General features: G+C 42.3%; 1 protein-coding gene across 1 annotated transcript in view; it reads left to right on the forward strand.

Annotated features, from left to right (window-relative positions):
* col11a1a (collagen, type XI, alpha 1a) overlaps window positions 1-24350 on the forward strand; it is a 256824-nt gene that overhangs the window by 220967 nt on the left and 11507 nt on the right. Inside the window, exons 49-59 of the mRNA XM_060922694.1 lie at window positions 3-56; window positions 413-466; window positions 3549-3656; window positions 3924-3977; window positions 4084-4137; window positions 11253-11306; window positions 17852-17905; window positions 20957-21064; window positions 21298-21351; window positions 21507-21560; window positions 21918-22025. Coding sequence (XP_060778677.1) covers window positions 3-56; window positions 413-466; window positions 3549-3656; window positions 3924-3977; window positions 4084-4137; window positions 11253-11306; window positions 17852-17905; window positions 20957-21064; window positions 21298-21351; window positions 21507-21560; window positions 21918-22025 — 756 coding nt within the window. The remainder of the gene's footprint in view (window positions 1-2; window positions 57-412; window positions 467-3548; window positions 3657-3923; window positions 3978-4083; window positions 4138-11252; window positions 11307-17851; window positions 17906-20956; window positions 21065-21297; window positions 21352-21506; window positions 21561-21917; window positions 22026-24350) is intronic.

Genomic DNA, 24350 nt, shown 5'->3' on the forward strand with positions numbered 1-24350 from the left:
AGGGTGCGCAAGGCCCACCTGGTGGTATCGGAGGCATGGGAGCAGTGGGAGAGAAGGTAAGTAACACTTCTTCTTCCTGTAAACACCGCTTCCAGCAGCGCTCCTTTAGCTGTGCTGGTATTTGTCAGGTCCGGTCTCAGTATCAATGTTTAATGAGGCTGCTGAGATTACTCTGGAGCGAGACCTCCAGGATGCTGCTCCTGCTGAGAGCGCTAAGAATAGACTGGTACAGAGATGACCGCCTCCGCTCACCTGTACCAACAGAAACAAAACGAGAATTTCTCAAGTGCTGCTCGTGTTATTTTGAGCACGCTGCTGTCATCCTTAATTACGCTGCTTTTTTGACAGACGGTGCCATAGGCGTGCTTTTGGTTACCATGGTGAAGCTTTTAACCTGTGAATTCTCTTACAGGGAGAACAAGGTGAAGCTGGAAATCCTGGACCTCCTGGAGAGCCCGGAACAGCAGTAAGTGGCCTGTGTGTGTGTGTGTGTGTGTGTGTGTGTGTGTGTGTGTGTGTGTGTGTGGTTAAGCATTTGAAGAAGATAAAGCAGATATTCTCTTTTAAAATATGTCTCCAGAAAATGTACCTCGCACAAAGTATTTCTTTCTTACGATCTCAGGAATCTTTTGGACGTCAATCAGCCGCAAAAGTTGAACTTTACCTTTACCGATATTCAGAGGTGTAGCCCGAGGGTGTGAGTTTGGCCCCCTTTATTTCAGATTTAAGATGTATCTCTGAAATGTGCATTCAGTCCCATCACATGTCTGATGACATGCTTAAATTTATATGATTTGTATATTAACTGTTGATTATCCGTTTCTTAACCGGATGGTTGTTCAGTTCATTAACGTGTCTGATTTACAGCATAATTCTGGTTTATGGTGAACCTCAGGGGTTTACGATGCACCTTTGGGATTTATGGTGTACCTCAAGGATTTACGGTGTACCTCAAGGATTTATGGTGTATCTCAGGAGGTTTATGGTGTACCTCAGGGATTTACGGTACATCTCAAGGATTTATGGTGTACCAAATGAATTTATAGTGTACCTCAGGGATTTACGGTGTACCTCAGGGATTTATGGTGTATCTCATAAGGTTTATGGTGTACCTCAGGGATTTATGGTGTATCTCAGGGATTTATGGTGTATCTCAGGAGGTTTATGGTGTACCGCAGGTATTTATGGTGTACCCCGGGAGGTTTATGGTGTACCTCTCTGATTTAGGGTGCACCTCAGGGATTTACGGTGTATCTCAGGAGTTTTATGGTGTACCTCAGGGATTTATGGTGTACCTCAGGGATTTACAGTGTACCTCAGGAGGTTTATAGTGTACCTCAGGGATTTATGGTGTACCTCAGGAGGTGTATGGTATACCTCAGGACGTTTATGGTGTACCTCAATGATTTATGGTGTATCTCAGGAGGTTTATGGTGTACCTCAGGTATTTATGGTGTACCTCGGGAGGTTTATGGTGTACCTCTCTGATTTAGGGTGCACCTCAGGGATTTACGGTGTATCTCAGGAGTTTTATGGTGTACCTCAGGGATTTATGGTGTACCTCAGGAGATTTATGGTGTACCTCAGGGATTTACAGTGTACCTCAGGAGGTTTATAGTGTACCTCAGGGATTTATGGTGTACCTCAAGAGGTGTATGGTATACCTCAGGACGTTTATGGTGTACCTCAATGATTTATGGTGTATCTCAGGAGGTTTATGGTGTACCTCAGGTATTTATGGTGTACCTCGGGAGGTTTATGGTGTACCTCTCTGATTTAGGGTGCACCTCAGGGATTTACGGTGTATCTCAGGAGTTTTATGGTGTACCTCAGGGATTTATGGTGTACCTCAGGGATTTACAGTGTACCTCAGGAGGTTTATAGTGTACCTCAGGGATTTATGGTGTACCTCAGGAGGTGTATGGTATACCTCAGGACGTTTATGGTGTACCTCAATGATTTATGGTGTATCTCAGGAGGTTTATGGTGTACCTCAGGTATTTATGGTGTACCTCGGGAGGTTTATGGTGTACCTCTCTGATTTAGGGTGCACCTCAGGGATTTACGGTGTATCTCAGGAGTTTTATGGTGTACCTCAGGGATTTATGGTGTACCTCAGGAGATTTATGGTGTACCTCAGGGATTTACAGTGTACCTCAGGAGGTTTATAGTGTACCTCAGGGATTTATGGTGTACCTCAAGAGGTGTATGGTATACCTCAGGACGTTTATGGTGTACCTCAATGATTTATGGTGTATCTCAGGAGGTTTATGGTGTACCTCAGGTATTTATGGTGTACCTCGGGAGGTTTATGGTGTACCTCTCTGATTTAGGGTGCACCTCAGGGATTTACGGTGTATCTCAGGAGTTTTATGGTGTACCTCAGGGATTTATGGTGTACCTCAGGAGATTTATGGTGTACCTCAGGGATTTACAGTGTACCTCAGGAGGTTTATAGTGTACCTCAGGGATTTATGGTGTACCTCAGGAGGTGTATGGTATACCTCAGGACATTTATGGTGTACCTCAATGATTTATGGTGTACCTCAGGAGGATTATGGTGTACCTCAGAGATTTTCAGTGTACCTCAGGGTTTTATGGAGTACCTCAGAGAATTATGGAGTACCTCAGGGATTTGCAGTGTACCTCAGAGATTTTCAGTGTACCTCAGGGATTTATGGTGCACTTCAGAGATTTATGGAGTACCTCAGGGATTTGCAGTGTACCTCAGAGATTTTCAGTGTACCTCAGGGATATTTGGTGTACCTCAGGGATTTATGGTGTACCTCACATGGTTGTGGAGTACCTCAGAGATTTATGTTATACCTCAGGGATTTAAGGTGTAGCCCAGTTTTATGGTGTATCTTAGGGATTTACAGTTTACCTCAGAGATTTACGGTGTACTTCAGGGATTTATGGTGTACCTTAGGAGGTTTATGGTGTACCTCTCTGATTTATGGTGTACCTCAGAGATTTATTGTGTACCTTGGAGTTTTATGGTGCACCTCAGGGATTTACGGTGTCTCATCTCATCTCATTATCTGTAGCCGCTTTATCCTGTTCTACAGGGTCGCAGGCAAGCTGGAGCCTATCCCAGCTGACTATGGGCGAAAGGCGGGGTACACCCTGGACAAGTCGCCAGGTCATCACAGGGCAGATTTACGGTGTACTTCAGGGATTTTCTGGTGTACTTCAAAGATGTGTGTTCAGTCAACTCATATTTGTTATTTTCTGGTGTACCTCAGGGACATCGGTTTGGTTCACTCATATTTTTGATTCACACCATACCTCAGGGATGTACGTTTGGTCCATTTATAGTTGTTATTTTATACTGTACCTCAGGAACATGATTTTTGACTTAAGTTGATTTGTAGCTCAGAGATGTTCATTTGGTCCATTTATTTTCTGATCTTATAGCGTACTTCAACAACGTGCGTTCGGTCCACTCACATTTTTAATTCATGCTTATGTCAGGGATGTGTGTTCATAGTGACTGATATTATAAGATATTATCTTTGGGCCATTCATGCTTCTGATTTAATCTACAGGGTCCCAAAGGTGAGAGAGGAGAGAAGGGTGAAGCAGGACCACCTGGAGCTGCAGGTCCCGCTGGACGGAAAGGACCACCTGGAGATGACGGTCCTAAGGGAAATCCTGTAAGCGTATCTGATGATATTTCGATGGGCATGCTAATGGGGTGGTATTAATGGACTATTATATCCATAATATTGAGGTTTTTAGCCTCTCTGTATTTTGTACATTAAGGCTAACAACTGTAAATTGATGCTAATGTAATACTTATCCATATAATTCTATTCAGAGAAAAACGTCAGGTTAACATATATCATGACATTCATCTCCAACACTATTAAACACTATTAATTCTGCTGAACTGACTGTATCCTGATGATTTGTTCATGTAGGGTCCTGTTGGCTTCCCTGGAGACCCTGGACCTCCTGGTGAGCCTGGTGTTGCTGTGAGTATTGAGCTCTCTACATCTATAAATCTTCAAAAATGAATAAATAATGTCGTGATGTCACAAGTCAGTCTGTGTCTAATCCACACTGTCCTCGCCTTGCTAGGGACTTGATGGAATCCCAGGAGACAAGGGAGAAGATGGTGAACCCGGTCAGCCTGTGAGTACCCCAAACCTGGCTTGACTTACCGCTTATGAAACATAAAGAGAATCTGATCCATTTTTATGTCAAATTCAAGATTAATCAGTAATATAAATTTAAGCGTCATACTAGAAAACGAACAGCAATGGTCGAAGGTGGGTGTAAACGTGGGCGTCGTCCTTTTGAGAGTGTTATTGCTGTTACAAATCTGGACACCTGGTCTTGAGATTTTATATAATTACTGTACAGTTCGGATACTGCGAAAATGATTTCTTCTTCAGTCTTATTATAAATCGGAATAAACGTCCATATACAATAATAAACGAGGTGAAATATAATTAGGAAATAAGAAGGACAGATTTTCTCATATTTCAGTGGCCTCAATAAATTGTGATCCTTCTTATCACTTATGAATGCAATTTAGATTCTCGGGCCATGAGGAAAATCTTTAATTTACCTTCCAGTAAGGAGAAGGTATTGGAGGCTGTGTTTTTACGGATTGCCGTGTCGGTTCGTGCGTGGTGCGGCCGACTTTAATGCAGTGCCCTATCTCCACCCTGCAGTCCTATTAAAGTTTAATGAGAAGAGATTTGTAGTGCTATGAAACCTTCGCACTGAACCATCCAAGCTCTCTTCTCTGATTAGAGCTTTATTCGACTCTATCACACAGCTGAGTGACTTCATAAATTCCTTTCAGTTCTTCATCGCCGTGTGCTTTCTATCACGATGCGCTCCGAATATAATGTTGTGTAAACGTCAGCGTTCAATCGTATTCAATTGATTTTCAGATAATTGGGTGTGAATTTTTGCAGATAGCTAACTTGAACTTTATTTCCTCTCAAAAGATTACACGCATACAAAGTTTTGATTTCTGTCGAGCAAAGCGTAATGTTTGTAATAAATGCAAAAAAAGTTCATCCTGATTGTTTTGCTACGCATGGAAATGGGCAGTGTTGGAATTATTTATCCGATCTTGAAACAGTTTGCACTATTTTTGTATTACTTTAAAACTTATTTTGCGGTTTCCGTTTTGCGTTTTTTCTGCCCCAGAGAGATACGAATGCTTCATTGTGCTCTCTGACATTAGTTTTTAAAAATTATGTTCATGTTCTTTTCATCAAATGATATCAATGTGCTAGGGCTGTAATGATATGCGTATCGAAATCGCGATACGCAGAGCCACGATCCGTGTCGCGATACAAGAAGGCAGAATCGCAGTACACCCTTTCAAACTTCTCCTCAGTCCAAAAACAGAGGCGCTTCCAAACTTCAATTTATGAATACTTTACTTTTTATTTAAATTACATTTTAAACTTACTTAAATTACTTTTATTTTTATATCTATTAGTAAGTCGTTTTTTCGCCGACCTGCGACAATCTTCTGCGAGTCACGCAACGTCCACACTCGCCACTGGCAGAGCATTCGTTTCTTTTAAGCGGTCGCCATTCTGGTTGTGACGCGGGGAGCGAATCTGTAAACAAGCAGCTCATTGGCTGGCTAGGTGTGCCACAAGCCAATCACAATCACTTGACCGGAAAGGCATGCAGTGTTGCCAGATTGGGCGGGTTTAGGTGCTTTTTGGCTGGTTTTGAACATATTTTGGGGTGGAAAACGTTAGCAATATCTGGCAACACTGAAGGCATGTCTGCTTGGGCGGAAGCCTTCTGCGGCAGTTACATTTTGACACGCGAGCAATGTTTCACTATAAAAATTCCATAATTTCCATCTGTTTTCCGCGATCACAGAAAATCATTGGCCCTATGAGAGTGAGACAGTGAGAGAGCCACCCCCCCAAAAAAAAAAATCTTAACGGATTTACACGATTTGGAAAAATGACTTTTTGAGAACCGAAAAAAACAGAGCTTCCGGCTCAACAGTATTATTTTGAGAAATAAAACAATCTTTGGATATACATTTGTTCATTTTTGCATACATATTACTCATTCTCTGCAGTGGTCTGAATTATTTGTTATTAAATAGTTAATGTAAGTAAGTAAATGTTAATAAGTCAAATTTACTACTTTAAAAATACATTTAAAAAAAATCGTGGGTGTATCGAATCGTGGGTCAAAAATCGCGATACGAATCGAATCGTGAGTTGGGTGTATCGTTACAGCCCTACAATGTGCACTTTTTTGCATCGATGTTAAAACTCACGATGCCCCCTGGTGGTCTGCGGACCCGAAATCAACCGCGTATAGACCCCTTCGCATGTTTGTAAACAAACCGAGTGTTGCCAGGATGCGCGCGCAGCCTGGACCCAGAAACAATGGCGCTGCCCATAGACCGGCATTATGAGCTGTCAGATTATGCCAAACAATTGTCGTTACAAGATCGAGAATGCTACATAAATAAGTTAACTCTAACAAGTGGACATCGCCTACCGGATCCGTATTTAATTAAAGAGTGGACGGACGATGTTAGTAAGTTCCCTGGTATACAATGGCCAGATATATACTCGTACCTTATTGACAAGACTTCAGTGTACACCCACGAAAAACTTCGCGCCTACAAGTCTTTAGACGCATATGATTATGTTATGTGCGGGCATGTACAACTTGATTAACAATGGGACATTCATATTCATTTTGTTTTAATCAAATTATGCCAGTGATGTGATGGCAATGTGGCTTTAGCTACAACAGCAAATACCAACACTAAACAGCAATTTGCAGGAGGTAATGGCATGAAAGGAATGTTATGCAAGGCTGACACTTGCACGATTCCGTGGCACGCATTGGCACAACTCAAGTCGTGCCAGTGCGCAAACTAGTCGTAAACTGGCGTGAAGTGTGCGTAAACCCGTCGTGACTGCGTGCCATGTCGGGACGAGAATTTTGAAATGTTCAAAATTTTGGTCACGACAAAATTTCGCGACCGGGTCATGAACTATGCGCAAACTGTTCATGATCTCGTCGTGAACTCGTCGGGACGATGCGGGAGGATGCGTGCCAGTGCGTGGAAGTGCGCGCCATGCCACGACTGTCACAAACTGCCACGAATAGTTCACGAACAGCTCACGTCGAGTTCACGAGTAGTTCACGACATGTTCACGAATTGGTGCGCGTCGCAGCGTGGCCGTGCCTTCCCACTGACACGGTCATGCATTGATGGCATGAGCAGTTCACGACTAGTTTACGCACTTCACGAACAGTTTGCGTATGGCACGAGCAGTTCACGACGAGTTCACAAGCAGTTCACGAGCAGTTCACGACTACTGCGCGACAGTGGCGCTCGCGTCGGTGCGGGGGTATATATAGGGCTTCCCGGACACTTCTCGCCATTCCAGAGATCACCAGCGAGGAGACAACATGCCTAAAAAAACAAAGCATCTTCTCTTCTCTGCAATGATTGTGTCTCTGATATTCAGCATGTTGTCTCTTCCACAGCCAATTCAAAAATGACCAGGGGTTGGGGAGGCCCCCTTTTTATATGGCGTGCCCAAGTCGGCACGACACCGTCCGAATTGCACAAACTCGTCGTGCCAATGCGGGAAGTGCGTAAACTATGCGCAAACTATGCGTGAACTCATCATGCCAGTTCGTAAGTTCGTGAACTATGCGTGAACTAGTCGTGAACAGTGCGGGAGCCTCCCAGTTCGTGCCCCAAAATGGCACGACTTGCCACGACAAAATCATGGCCAAAAGTCGTGCAAGTGTCAGCCTTGCAACAGAGTAAAGAGTGCAGCTAAGAGAAATCAGAGCTGCGTAAAAAGCGAGAGGCAGAGAGCAGAAATGAAACTGAACGGGGCGGGAGCTAGGTTAGAGCAGTCAACGTAAGTTGGCATTTAGAGCGAGAGCACACAATTTTACCTTTCCATCCTTGCTTTAAAATTGTGATTTTCGGCATACACAAATAATGATGGCACAAAATCTGGACTGCTTGAGTCAAGCGAGACCTCTCCTACAAACAAAACTGCATGCTAAGCTAAGTTAACATGCTAACAATATTCATTACATTGTGTAACTATGACCCAGCTAATCAGACAAACGCTACCAAAGTATTTTGCTACATCAATAAACGAAGACTAGAAAGAATAAAAAAGAAAGATTTAATAAATAGCCTGATCTTACCTGTGATGAAGTGGGCGCTGCAAACCCGCGCATTTTTGATGGTGCTTTCATCCCAGTCTACACGTTTGATGGCTTGTAGTCATAGACGTCGGCGATTTTTTTTTTGGAATGGGTGAGATCCTGCTGGAATTCTGAACATTTTAACCCCATCACTGCTATGATTCTGACACCCGAAAACACAACAACTAGGCATTTCTGAGTCTTTTTTGGGTCCAGGCTGCGCGCGCAATTTTCGTACCGTATGAATGACGTTTACTGCAAAGGGGTCTATACTGCTTACAACAAGAAACTGCTATCATTGAAATAAAGTAAACTGCATGGCTTAAAAACAACTTAACAAAATGTAATCAGCTGGATATTCAAAAATATTAAAGCTGAGTATTTCTCACATGGGTAAACATTCTGTAATGTGTGCATCCAAGTTTTGAGAAAAGAAGATTGGATTATTAGCGCCTGTGCGTCTGCTGCTCAGCGACTGGTTTCCTCACGGGTCCGGGACTGACATCACTGACACGGAGACCACGTTCAAAGATGTTTCTCGATTTATTCTAAGTCACACGTGAGTGTATATAGTCGTGTGAAGAAATAAGTACAGCCCACGGAAATTGTAGACTTTTCTCAACATGTTTAACGAAGCAAACATTTCACCCTTTTGACACAGTGCCTACAGATAAAGGTGATGAACGAAACAACAAGGAAAATTAGCTCTTTCAAGAAAAATATTAATAGATGTTATCTTTCTTCTGTGGAGAAATACACCCTTGGCTTCAGAGCTTCAGAAGCTCATATTGCCCCCTTTAACAGAAATAACTTCTTGTAGGGGGGCGGCACGGTGGTGTAGTGGTTAGCGCTGCCTCCTCACAGCAAGAAGGTCCGGGTTTGAGCCCCGTGGCCGGCGAGGGCCTTTCTGTGCGGAGTTTGCATGTTCTCCCCGTGCCCGCGTGGGTTTCCTCCGGGTGCTCCGGTTTCCCCCACAGTCCAAAGACATGCAGGTTAGGTTAACTGGTGACTCTAAATTGAGCGTAGGTGTGAATGTGAGTGTGAATGGTTGTCTGTGTCTATGTGTCAGCCCTGTGATGACCTGGCGACTTGTCCAGGGTGTACCCCGCCTTTCGCCCGTAGTCAGCTGGGATAGGCTCCAGCTTGCCTGCGACCCTGTAGAACAGGATAAAGCGGCTACAGATAATGAGATGAGATGAGAACTTCTTGTTGAACATTTTGCATAATTGTCCACCAGTCTCTAACATCAGCTTGTTGAAATTTTTGACGGCTCTTCCATGCAAAATTCCTTCAGTTCCAAGATGTTTCTTGCATGTTCTGACCTTTTCAACCCCCCCAACAACATTTCACTGGGGTTCAAATCTAGGCATTGACAAGGCCATTCCATATCCCTGTATTTCTTCATTTTGAGCCATTCCTTGGTGGATTTGCTCATGTGCTTAGGATCATTATCTTGTTAAAAGGCCCACCTCCGGTTCAAACTCAGATGGCCTCATATTATCTTCAAGCACTCTTTGATATGATTCAGAATTCGGAGTTCAATCAATGAGTGCAAGTTTCCCAGTCCCTGAGGCAGCGATGCAACCCCAAATCATAACATTTCCACCACCATGCTTCCCAATTGGTATGACGTTCTTCTCCTGAAAAGCTGTCTTTGGTCTGTGCCACACATTTGATTCGTCTGTCCAGAGCGTGTTATTCCAAAAGGCCTGGTCTTTGCCTACATGTTCACTGGCAAAGTGTAGTCTTGCTTTGACATTCCTTTTGGACAGCAAAGCCTTTTTCCTGGGACGTCTCCCATGGAGGTCAAACTTGTCCGATCTCTTTCTGATTGTAGATGTGTGCACTTTCACACCAACAGTTGCAGGAGTCACCTGCAGATCTCATCTCATCTCAGTATCTCTAGCCGCTTTATCCTGTTCTACAGGGTCGCAGGCAAGCTGGAGCCTATCCCAGCTGACTATGGGCGAAAGGCGGGGTACACCCTGGACAAGTCGCCAGGTCATCACAGGGCTGACACATAGACACAGACAACCATTCACACTCACATTCACACCTACGCTCAATTTAGAGTCACCAGTTAACCTAACCTGCATGTCTTTGGACTGTGGGGGAAACCGGAGCACCCGGAGGAAACCCACGCGGACACGGGGAGAACATGCAAACTCCACACAGAAAGGCCCTCGCTGGCCATGGGGCTCGAACCCGGACCTTCTTGCTGTGAGGCGACAGCGCTAACCACTACACCACCGTGCCGCCCCACCTGCAGATCCAGTGATGAAATTTTGGGGTTCTTGGAGACTTATTTTATCATCACATGGTCTGCTCTCGGGCTGAATTTGCTGCCAGTCCTGGACAAATTGGCAGTTGTTTGAAATCTATGCCACTTGTAGATGATTTTCCTTACAGTGTAAATCATTACACTGTAAATCTTGACCTAATCCGCATGTCTTTGGACTGTGGGGGAAACCAGAGGACCTGGAGGAAACCCACACAGACACGGGGAGAACATGCAAACTCTGCACAGAAAGGCCCCATCAGCCACTGGGCTCGAACCCAAAACCTTCTTGCTGTGAGGCGACAGTGCTAACCACTACACCACCGTGCCGCCCAGAGAAGAATACACAATGAGAGTTTTGTGTGCTAGTTGGAACGTAATGTGTGTTATGAAAAACAGAGAAACAGGTGCAACTTAAAGATTAATCTTCTCAACAGTGGATTTGTCTCTGAATTTTTTTTCCATAAATGATTTAAACGACATTAAATCTCGGTTGTAGTCTTGGATTCATTCATTTTTTCATTCATTCAGTCATTTATTTATTTATTTATTTAAGAGTTACTTGCATTGGACAGTGCACATTAATAAATATAAAATGCAAATGTGCCAGAATTAGCCAAAATGGCTATTTTACATCTATTGTCCAAGGGCCGATGTTAAAAGGTCAGATATACCAAACACAAAATAGTAAAAGTGGAAAAAAAAAATTGGACCGCATAACATGATTATGCAGTCAATAAATATTTGTTGTTTGATTAAAACCACTTGCTTTGTGCTTTAGGGTCCTCCTGGTCCATCTGGAGAATCTGGACCACCTGGACCTCCTGGCAAAAGAGTAAGTAAAAAATTTTGTACTTTCCTTTTTTTTATTATTTAAAATGACATTTACCATGTTTCATTTGGCTTTATCCAAAAGGATGAGTGTTGAAAATCTCAACCCTGTCAACAAGTGCTGTTTGTCTGATTTCTTTAAGGCAGCACAAATGGCGTTATCACACATTTTATCATTTTTATTCCGATAAGAGACATTAGAAAAAGATCGTGTCCAGTTTCGGCGAGACGGCCGAGAGCTGAGTCATCCTTCATTCGTATAATGAAACTCCTTTGGAGACAAGAAACAGCTGATGAGTCATGATTTTTACGTGATAGAGACGGAGAGAAGCACCTGAGCTGGAGCTCATTTCCAATCCCCCCAATGATCAGGTCGAGACACGTCTCGATATCGATCCTGAGTGACAGTGACGAGAAAACAACATCGTAACTACTTCACAGAATGCCCCTTTTTCCACCAAAGCAGTTCCAGGGCTGGTTCGGGGCCAGTGCTTAGTTTGGAACCGGGTTTTCTGTTTCCACTGACAAAGAACTGGCTCTGGGGCCAGAAAAAACCGGTTCCAGGCTAGCACCAACTCTCTGCTGGGCCAGAGGAAAGAACCGCTTACGTCAGCGGGGGGGGGCGGAGTTGTTAAGACCAACAACAATAACAAGACCGCGAAAGATCACCATTTTTAAGCGCCGAGAAGCAGCAGCTGTACAAACGCGAAGTCATTCATTATTATTGTTGTTGCTGCTGCTGCTTCTTCCACGTTGTTTTTGCTTCGATATTCGCGCCAAGGTTTATGCAAACGTAGCGACGTAACTGACGTATACAGCGACGTAATGACGTGGCTTCCCTTAGCACCGCGAGCTATGGAAAAGCAAACTGGTTCTCAGCTGGCTCGCAAGTTGAACGAGTTGTGAACCAGCACCAGCACTGGCCCCGAACCAGCCCTGGAACTGATTTGGTGGAAAAGGGGTAGAAGCGGTTAGGGACGAGCCGAGAGAATTCAGCTGTGATATTCGACCCGACTTGTATAAAGTTGGCTCTGATGTTCCGTCTCGAAGGGGATTAACTTTCAGAAAATTGTGACTACGTTAATACAATTCACTCTGACGCAGCAAATCATCTTTCACAACATGGCTTTTGTAGAATCAGGGAATGAATTATTGGTGTCACTTTTTGAAAACACCATTTTTATCATTTTAATAGACAAACAAGGACGTGCGGTGTGATGGATAGGAGATAGCGCTCTCTCACAGCCCCCCTGGGGCTTTCTAATTTATTTGCCTGTCCTTCTCTCCACATCCCTGCTGAATCACTCAGGGCCAAAGTGATGATGTCGCTCGGGTGACAAAACGAGCATGTGACACTCAACTCGGTGTTCTCTGTGTTGGCAAATTAGATTACAGTAATCTTTTTCTTCATAATGTTACACTACGGATAAAATGACTCCTGAATGTGGGCAACAGTCGTATCCACCGTGATGGTTTTCCAGACTGCCTGGTAAACAGAATGCGTCCTCTCTGAGACACTGTATCCCAAAATGCCGACTAATGGAACAAAGCGACAATATTTTTACTCTCGATGATGATATGCTTGTGCCGTAGCTTGTTAATATGCAAGTTGTACATTCTTAGCATTAAGCTAACCAGTCATTAGGCCTCATTCATTCAATTACATTGATTTTCTCAGGGCACTGACAGAGTGAGTCTATAGAGCTGTAGGCGTTAGGTGAGTGTCATCTGTATACTGAAGCTTACTGAACTTACAGTGGTGCTTGAAAGTTTGTGAACCCTTTAGAATTTTCTATATTTCTGCATAAATATGACCTAAAACATCATCAGATTTTCACACAAGTCCTAAAAGTAGATAAAGAGAACCCAGTTAAACAAATGAGACAAAAATATTATACATGGTCATTTATTTATTGAGGAAAATGATCCAATATTACATATCTGTGAGTGGCAAAAGTATGTGAACCTTTGCTTTCAGTATCTGGTGTGACCCCCTTGTGCAGCAATAACTGCAACTAAACGTTTGCGGTAACTGTTGATCAGTCCTGCACACCGGCTTGGAGGAATTTTAGCCCGTTCCTCCGTACAGAACAGCTTTAATTCTGGGATGTTGGTGGGTTTCCTCACATGAACTGCTCGCTTCAGGTCCTTCCACAACATTTCCATTGGATTAAGGTCAGGACTTTGACTTGGCCATTCCAAAACATTAACTTTATTCTTCTTTAACCATTCTTTGGTAGAACGACTTGTGTGCTTAGGGTCGTTGTCTTGCTGCATGACCCACCTTCTCTTGAGATTCAATTCATGGACAGATGTCCTGACATTTTCCTTTAGAATTCGCTGGTATAATTCAGAATTCATTGTTCCATCAATGATGGCAAGCCGTCCTGGCCCAGATGCAGCAAAACAGGCCCAAACCATGATACTACCACCACCATGTTTCACAGATGGGATAAGGGTCTTATGCTGGAATGCAGTATTTTCCTTTCTCCAAACACAACGCTTCTCATTTAAACCAAAAAGTTCTATTTTGGTCTCATCCGTCCACAAAACATTTTTCCAATAGCCTTCTGGCTTGCCCACGTGATCTTTAGCAAACTGCAGAAGAGCAGCAATGTTCTTTTTGGAGATCAGTGGCTTTCTCCTTGCAACCCTGCCATGCACACCATTGTTGTTCAGTGTTCTCCTGATGGTGGACTCATGAACATTAACATTAGCCAATGTGAGAGAGGCCTTCAGTTGCTTAGAAGTTACCCTGGGGTCCTTTGTGACCTCACCGACTATTACATGCCTTGCTCTTGGAGTGATCTTTGTTGGTCGACCACTCCTGGGGAGGGTAACAATGGTCTTGAATTTCCTCCATTTGTACAGAATCTGTCTGACTGTGGATTGGTGGCATCCAAACTCTTTAGAGATGGTTTTGGAACCTTTTCCAGCCTGATGAGCATCAACAACGCTTTTTCTGAGGTCCTCAGAAATCTCCTTTGTTCGTGCCATGATACACTTCCACAAACATGTGTTGTGAAGATCAGACTTTGATAGATCCCTGTTCTTTAAATAAAACAGGGTGCCCACTCACACCTGATTGTCATCCCATTGATTGAAAACACCTGACTCTAATTTCACCTTCAAATTAACTGCTAATCCTAGAGGTTCACATACTTTTGCCACTCACAGATATGTAATATTGGATCATTTTTCTCAATAAATAAATGGCCAAGTATAATATTTTTGTCTCATTTGTTTAACTGGGTTCTCTTTATCTACTTTTAGGACTTGTGTGAAAATCTGATGATGTTTTAGGTCATATTTATGCAGAAATATAGAAAATTCTAAAGGGTTCACAAACTTTCAAGCACCACTGTAAAGGTTAAAATAGCTAATAATCACCACAGTTCTGTATTACTTTACAACACACTTGTATGCCCGCGTCTAGAAGAGTTCTTTTTGGCACCCAGCAGCACTGCTGCATGCACTGGAAATATCCAGCTTGGATCAAATAAGTCTGAACGAGATTCATTGGCTCAACTGAATCTGAGTCAGGAATGAAAGATACGCTGATTTAAACAGACTGTCGAAACAAGAGACGAGGAAATCTTTGTCATGGCTGAAAGATTTACAAGTTTTAGCTCTGATCCATTGAACAAGAGAGGAGGAAATCTTATACTCTTGTCCAGCAGTGACAAATGGTTCACTTAATGAACAACTGATTCCAGCATGGCCAAATGATTCGCTTCATGAACAATTATTCCAGCATGACCAAGTGATTCACTGTGAATGAACAATTGACCCTGTATGGCCAAATGATTCACTTTATGAACAGTTGATTCCAACATGGCCAATTAATAATTGATTCCAGCATGACCAAATGATTCACTTAATGAACAATTGATTCCAGCATGACCAAATGATTCACTTAATGAATGAGCGAGTAGTGAACGTTGATCATGACCAAAAAAATCACTGATTTAACTTCTGATCCATTGAACCAGACAGGAGGAAATCATGATTGTAATCTAAAGAGTTGAAAAGATTCAAAATAAAGAATCTAAAGAATTACCAGCTGTCTGCTGAGCAAAGCAAGTGAATCTTTGTCAAGACTGAAAGATCAAGTAAACAAGAAAAGAGCAAATCTCAGTCATGACTAAATTATTCACTGAATAAATGAGTGTGGAGTGAATGTTGGTCATGATCGAGTGACAAATGAATCTCAGATATGACAGAATGATTCTTCGAATGAACAAGTGAGGACTGAATCTTGGTCCTGTCCAAATAATTCGTTGAGTGAATGAGTACGGAATGAATGAATGAATGTGCTGAATTAAACAATGAAATGAGAGATAAATGAGTCTTTGTCATGATTCACTGAATCAAGGAATTGTTGATCTGGTTCGGTAAATTCGTCAGATTCACTGACAGATAAATATGTAACAAAAAACAACTCTCTTTGACTATCATAAGGTAAGTTAATGCATAGCAGAGATAAAGCATAATTAAAAGCCATAGGTTCTGTTAAAAAGAAATCCTTTTAAGTCCTTTTCTAAAACTCTCAGTAGTCTATGGTGCCCTCAGATGGTCAGGGAGGACATTCCATAGGCGAGGGACAGCAGAACAGAAGGCTCGATCACCCATGATACTGTGCTCAGTCCTGGGGTGGTGGAGGCGATTTGAGTTGGTAGAGCAGATGGATCGCGTTGAGGTTAGTGGGGTGAATAATTCTTTCAGGTAGATGGGGGCATTTCCATAGATGCACCAGTGAGTAAGGAGAGAGACATTGTATTCAATCCTGGCATAGACAGGGAGCCAGTGAAGTGAACGGACAACGGGTGTGATGTGCTCATATTTCCGCACTCTCACCAGGATCCTTGCAGCGCTGTTCTGAACGTAGTGTAGTCTTTGAAGACTCTTGCTAGGGATCCCAATGAGAAGTGCATTGCAATAATCCAGCCTGGAGGAGACAAAAGCATGGACGAGCTTTTCAGCATGTGATAAGGTCAGAGTGGGACAGAGTTTGGGAATATTTCTGAGATGATGAAAACAGATCTTGCAGAGGTGTTTGATACAGGCTTCAAAGGTGAGTTGAGGGTCAAATTTTACACCAAGGTTGGTGACTAATGAGGAGATGGGAATGGGAATGCCATGGTTGGAGAATGTAATACTGGTTATGGAGGATGACTGGATCTTGGGTGGGGTACCAACCAAAATTGCTTTAGTTTTGGAACTGTTCAAGGGGGAGTGAACAGGATGTGGCCAGGGACTCACCCTTGGGGGATCCCGCAGGTGACAGTGTGTGTCTGGGATCTTGCATTTCCAAAGGAACTGTACTCTGTTCTGTCAGTGAGGTAAGATTTGAACCAGTTAAGAGCTGTGCCAGTGAGTCCACTGGTGTGACATATCCAGTTGAGGAGTATACCATGGTCAGCAGTGTCGAACGCAGCAGACAAATCAAGAAAAACAAGGAGGGAAGGTGAGCCAGCGTCAGCTGCCATCAGTAGGTCGCTTGTAACTCTAACCAGAGCTGTTTCTGTGCTGTGGGCAGAACGGAAACCGGACTGAAACTTTTCAAAAAGGTTGTTGTGCATGAGGTGGTCCTGAAGGTGGGCAGCAACTTCTTTCTCCAGTACTTTGGAGAGGAATGGGAGATTGGAAATGGCCCTGTAATTGGCAGAAACTTCTGGATCAAGAGTGGTGTTTTTTGAGAAGTGGTCTGATTATTTAGAGCAGATGGAATATTGCCAGCCTGAAGGGAAAGGTTTATTACAGTGGTGACCAAGGTGAATTGTTCACAAACAAAATTGTTCACGTGTGTGTTTGTGTCGTACGTTCGCTGTTTCCAGGTTTGATGTCCTGTTGTCCAACAGTGTTGAGTGTTTGTTATTATTCATCCTCACAACATCCTCATCAAGCTTGTTATTAAAGCGCTCTGCTCACGTATGCATTACTCATGCAGGAAGGAAAAAAAAACCAGCCCCTTCTTTTTCCAGTATGCTCATGGAAATATGAGACTTTCATTCTGGAGATGCTTTCGCTAATGACTTTAGGATTAAAGAGAAGAAAAGAGGCTGTTTAATCAGCAGAGGTGTTTAATGCAGAGTGAATGCGTTCTCTCCGTCTGCATCTATAATTCAGACCTTTGAAAGTAAAGTTTCTGTTTAATCAGCTTTTTTTTCTTTCAAAAAGAGCTGACATATTCGTCCGTCTCTTCTCCCAGAACTTTGCTTTATTTATTCATGTGGATATTTATTCCAATGAGAGAATTCACACTCACCACCTACCTGTTGATCTTATTTCTCCTTTTACCGTAAGATTTCCCTCTGGAAAGGACAGAACGTGTCATTTATCACAGAAACTATAACAATATGAATGCTGTGTTTTCTGATAAAGAACTTTAGGATCAGATAAATCCTAAAAGCAGTGATGCTTTATATTTTTTCCTTGACTTTTCAATTTTCTCCCAGATAAATCCGCTGCTGTTTATCGTACATGTGCAGGAGTGAGGAAACAAATACACTCTTATGCACATAATAATCATTTTTTCCTGCTCTTCAGGGACCTCCTGGAGCAGCAGGAGCCGAGGGCAGGCAGGGCGAGAAGGGAGCCAAGGTAAGATGGGAAGAGCACGGTGTGTATACAGGCTGAAATATACAGCCTTTTGTGTTTGAATACGCATGGATCATCGTACTAATAGAAAATGTACCAGTTTTTCAGGACTATAAAGGATGTGTGGTTTGTTACTTCAACAGCAAAGAAACATTTTTTTTTGTTCACTCAGTACTTGACCATTTCATTCAACAACCAGAAAGAGAGAGAAAAAAAAAACTTTTGCAAAGATTAACATTTGATTTAGTATATAGCTTCCTGGGTATAGCATGTGCTAAGTTTTCTGACTCCAACCCCCTGCTGCACTACATACACCGGCCCGTTTACTTGAAGGTTTTTCTTTCTAAATTGACCGTGAAAACCAAACGCAAAGTATTGACAAGAAAATGTAATCCATGTTAGCTTAACACAAACAATAACAATAGCATGCACAACTTGGGGAATAACATTTTACCAAAGTAAAATACAGACAAACAAAACAAATACAACCCCGATTCCAAAAAAGTTGGGACAAAGTACAAATTGTGAATAAAAACGGAATGCAATAATTTACAAATCTCAAAAACTGATATTGTATTCACAATAGAACATAGACAACATATCAAATGTCGAAAGTGAGACATTTTGAAATTTCATGCCAAATATCGGCTCATTTGAAATTTCATGACAGCAACACATCTCAAAACAGTTGGGACAAGGGCAATAAGAGGCTGGAAAAGTTAAAGGTACAAAAAGGAACAGCTGGAGGACCAAATTGCAACTCATTAGGTCAATTGGCAATAGGTCATTAACATGACTGGGTATAAAAAGAGCATCTTGGAGTGGCAGCGGCTCTCAGAAGTAAAGATGGGAAGAGGATCACCAATCCCCCTAATTCTGCGCCGACAAATAGTGGAGCAATATCAGAAAGGAGTTCGACAGTGTAAAATTGCAAAGAGTTTGAACATATCATCATCTACAGTGCATAATATCATCAAAAGATTCAGAGAATCTGGAAGAATCTCTGTGCGTAAGGGTCAAGGCCGGAAAACCATACTGGGTGCCCGTGATCTTCGGGCCCTTAGACGGCACTGCATCACATACAGGCATGCTTCTGTATTGGAAATCACAAAATGGGCTCAGGAATATTTCCAGAGAACATTATCTGTGAACACAATTCACCGTGCCATCCGCCGTTGCCAGCTAAAACTCTATACTTCAAAGAAGAAGCCGTATCTAAACATGATCCAGAAGCGCAGACGTCTTCTCTGGGCCAAGGCTCATTTAAAATGGACTGTGGCAAAGTGGAAAACTGTTCTGTGATCAGACAAATCAAAATTTGAAGTTCTTTATGGAAATCAGGGACGCCGTGTCATTCGGACTAAAGAGGAGAAGGACGACCCAAGTTGTTCTCAGCGCTCAGTTCAGAAGCCTGCATCTCTGATGGTATGGGGTTGCATTAGTGCGTGTGGCATGGGCAGCTTACACATCTGGAAAGACACCATCAATGCTGAAAGGTATATCCAGGTTCTAGAGCAACATATGCTCCCATCCAGACGACGTCTCTTTCAGGGAAAACCTTGCATTTTCCAACATGACAATGCCAAACCACATACTGCATCAATTACAGCATCATGGCTGCGTAGAAGAAGGGTCCGGGTACTGAACTGGCCAGCCTGCAGTCCAGATCTTTCACCCATAGAAAACATTTGGCGCATCGTAAAACGGAAGATACGACAAAAAATACCTAAGACAGTTGAGCAACTAGAATCCTACATTAGACAAGAATGGGTTAACATTCCTATCCCTAAACTTGAGCAACTTGTCTCCTCAGTCCCCAGACGTTTACAGACTGTTGTAAAGAGAAAAGGGGATGTCTCACAGTGGGAAACATGGCCTTGTCCCAACTTTTTTGAGATGTGTTGTTGTCATGAAATTTAAAATCACCTAATTTTTCTCTTTAAATGATACATTTTCTCAGTTTAAACATTTTATATGTCATCTATGTTCTATTCTGAATAAAATATGGAATTTTGAAACTTCCACATCATTGCATTCCGTTTTTATTTACAATTTGTACTTTGTCCCAACTTTTTTGGAATCGGGGTTGTAGCTTGTTGGCTGCATGCTGCAAAAAAAGGGAATCGAGTCTTCAGAAGTTTCCTCATCACCTGTAACATCAAATTCAAGTGCGCTGTGACCAGGATAAAATATTTCACTGGACAATGCTGGACAAAGGCCATGACTTGAGCAGAAACTTCAAAATACGAGTACCGTTACTTGTTCGAAACGAAATTATGTAATAATGTATAAATAACAAATGCAATTTAAATACATTCTCAGTTAAAACACTTAATCTTTGAAGCGTAATGAGAGGACAGAACATGGTAGCTCATAGCTGAATCACTGGCCAGTGAATTGCAAACTTTTTCCCGAGGGCTCGAGTGTGATAGTCGTGTGAAATACAACTTCCCTTAGTCTGTGTTAATGCACTAAATAGATAAACAAGTAAATAAATAAATGCACTCGCTGAACAGCTTGTTATAAATTATTACGTTATGTTAGTTACTAATTTTTAGCCGTCGTGATTCTGGGCATTAGCCTGTGTGGCACCCTGGATCTTTGACTTGTCCTCTGAAATTTGTTCCAGTATTTATGGTAGAGCTGCTACTCTAGACATGACAGTAATTCGCAAAATAACAAGTGTTTGTTTGTTACACTGTAACTGTAGCATGGTGTAGAATGGGACAAAATAAATTCAGCCACGAGGGATTAGCGCTGTAGTGCTAATTTAATACGAAATTGAAATGTAAATTAGATAAACACTGTTGCTACGAAAATACAATTTAAACACAGATTTTTTCCCCGTACCAGACAGAATTGACGTATTCAGCCGTCTTACATGCAGAAGTGATTATTCTCCAGAAAATACAGTTGACGTTGTAATTAAACATGACCTTTTATATGAATTCTGCTTCCTAATGAGCAGAATCAGTGTTTTGGAGTTTTCAGATGGTTTGAAAGAGCTAATAAACCTTTACTCCCATTCACTCCACCTCCACCATCTGTGTGTAGGGTGAATCAGGAGCTGAGGGTCCACCCGGTAAAACTGGCCCTGTCGGACCCCAAGGGCCTCCTGGAAAGCCTGGTCCTGAGGGTCTGAGAGGAATCCCTGGTCCTGTGGTGAGTGTTGAGTGTTAGTTTAACCTATTCCTCAGGCAAAACTTTTTTTAGAAGTCCAGATCTTTTCAAGTCTGCAATGTGTGTTTTTTCTTCCCTCATTTCTTTGAGAACACCTTTTCATGGCCAATGTGTCACGGTTGCCACCGTTTCTGAATCTATAGCAAGCCGGACATGCAACAGCAGGCAGTAATCCCTGATAGAACAGAATGTAATTGTTCATCTTCTCCTCGCAGGGCGAACAAGGACTTCCTGGTGCACCTGGACAAGACGGCCCACCTGGACCAATGGTAAGAGTCTCGTTTATTTTCCCTCTCTCCTGTCTCTTCTTGTTTTATCACTCCTGCTCTTTATCTTTTCTCTCCTATTCATCCGCAGCACACTCTCTTTTCCTCCTTATTATTGTATGCGAGCTGATTTATCAGTGTTGGCTCTCCAATTTTAGGGACCTCCTGGACTGCCTGGCCTGAAAGGTGACCCCGGGTCCAAGGGCGAGAAGGTGAGCGAGATCCAATTTTCCTCCCTGTCACCTTCATGTTAATGTTGGCTTCTCCATTCCGTGACGGATTTAACCTCCAGCCGTGAAATCGTCCATGAGAAAAAATGTGAATTGATCATTAACCTCGATTTTAGAATGTTCTCAGTGAGCTTCACACAAATAAAGTTGTCGTAATGATCTTCTTGTACTCTATTTTGAGCTGGCATAAACTTCATACCAATGCTCATGGAACATGATTATAATGCTCATGGTTTGCTTTAAATTAGTTTCTCTAGTATGTTTTTTCTGATGTATCCTATGAATACGTGCTCAAAAATCCTTGCTAACACTTACGTACGTGTGCGTGTGTGTGTGTAGGGTCACCCCGGTCTGATTGGGCTGATTGGTCCCCCTGGTGAACAAGGAGAGAAGGGAGACCGTGGATTACCCGGACCTCAGGGCACATCTGGTCCTAAGGGTGATCCTGTAAGTGATTCTCTCTCTCTCTCTCTCTCTCTCTCTCTCTGTTCATTTCTCTTCATCCCACCTCCCAATTATGATCGCAGACCAAATCTTTAACAGCAGCCAAGGCAAACTCCACTTCACCTGCACTGCATATACCTGATAAAGTTAAAGATAAATTGACAGATCAATAGAAGAACAGATTAATTGCTAGTTGATTTATAGACAGACAGATGAATAGATAAATATATGAATAGCTATATGATCTTTGAATGGATAGATGGATGTTTGATGAATGGATAAATGGTTAGACAAATAGCTAGATGACCAGCGGATAGATGATATATGGAGGGATAGAAAGAGGGATAGATAAATGGCTCAATGATTATGAGATGGATGAATAAGTAGAAAACCAGATGAACATATAGATAATGGGTGGATTAATGGCTAGATTATTATTGTGTAGTTGGGTATCTTGATCTATTGATGGATGAATAGATGGATGGTAGCTGAATAGATAAACCGATCAATCAATAAATAGGGTAATGATGGATAAAGGGGTACATGCACTGTAGATGGATGGATAGATAAATAAGTAAACAATCCATGGAAGAATGGATGGATGAATGGCTACTGAATAGATAAAGCTTTAGATAAATAGTTCCATCTTTGGATGGATGAACAGATGGATGGAAAGAAGGAAGGATGTGTTTTTGGCTAGATGGATAGTTGATGGATAGACACACGGATAGATAGATGGCTAAATGATTTATATATGAACAGAAGAATAGACAATTAGATGATATATGGATGGAGAGATGGCTGGATGGGTGTATAGATAGAGGGACGATTAATGGATAAATAAAGAGAGATGATTTATAAATGGGGAGGTAATTGATAGATGAATGTATAAACAGACAGCCGGCTGATCTATGAATGAATCCATAGATGGATAGAATTGATAAATAAATAGCTAAATCATGGATGGATGGATGGATAATTGAGTGGGTGGGTGGATGGATGGCTAGCTAAATAATCTATGGACAAATAGATAATTGGGTGGATGAGTGGATGGCTAGCTAAATGATCTATGGATGGATAGATGATGGGTGGATGGCTAGCTAAATGATCTATGGATGGATAAATGATGGGTGGATGGCTAGCTAAATGATCTATGGATAAATGGGTGGTTGACAGATACAGTGTCTTGCAAAAGTATTCACCCCCTTGGTATTTGTCCTGTCTTGTTGCATTACAAGCTGGAATTAAAATATATTTTTGGAGGGTTAGCACCATTTGATTTACACAACATGCCGACCACTTTAAAGGTGAAAATTGTTTTATTGTGACACAAACAATAATTAAGATGAAAAAAACAGAAATCTGGAGTGTGCATAGGTATTCACCCCCTTTCATATGAAACCCCTAAATAAGAGCTGGTCCAACCAATTCACTTCATAAGTCACATAATTAGTTGATTAAGATAATTATGTGTGCAATCACAGTGTCACATGATCTGTCACATGATGTCTGTATAACTCAACCTGTTCTGGAAGGACCTTGACTATGCAACATTAATAAACAAGCAACATGAAAACCAAGGAGCCTCCAAACAGGTCAGAGACAAAGTTGTGGAGAAGTATAGATCAGGGTTGGGTTATAAAAATATATCCCAAGCTCTGAATATCTCACAGAGCTCCATTAAACCCATTATAGCAAAATGGAAAAAATATGGTACCACTACAAAGCTGACAAGAGAAGGCCCTGCCCACCAAAACTCACAGACCGGGCAAGGAGGGCATTAATCAGAGATGCAACAAAGACACCAAAGATAACGCTGAAAGAGCTGCAAAGATCCACAGCGGAGATGGGAGTATCTGTCCATAGGACCACTTTAAGCTGTACACTCCACAGATTGGGCAGGGCTTTATGGAAAAGTGGCCAGAAAAAAGCCATTGCTTAAGAAAACCCATCTGGAGTTTGCCCAATGGCATGTAGCAGACTCCCCAAACACATGGAAGAAGATTCTCTGGTCAAATGAGATTAAATTGATCTTTTAGGCCATCATGGGAAATGCCATGTGTGGCGCAAACCCATTACCCTGAAAACACTGTTCCTACAGTGAAGCATGGTGGTGGCAGCATCATGCTGTAGGGATATTTTTCATCTGCAGGGACAGGAAAGCTGGTCAGGACTGAAGGAAAGATGGATGGCACTAAATACAGGGCAATTCAGGAGGAAAACCTGTTTGAGTCGGCCAGAGGTTTGAGACTGGGACGAAGGTTCATGTTCCAGCAGGACAATGACCCTAAACATACTGCTAAAGCTACACTGGAGTGGTTTAAAGGG

This window comes from Neoarius graeffei, chromosome 5 (assembly GCF_027579695.1).
Source record: "Neoarius graeffei isolate fNeoGra1 chromosome 5, fNeoGra1.pri, whole genome shotgun sequence".
Taxonomy (NCBI): Eukaryota; Metazoa; Chordata; class Actinopteri; order Siluriformes; family Ariidae; genus Neoarius; species Neoarius graeffei.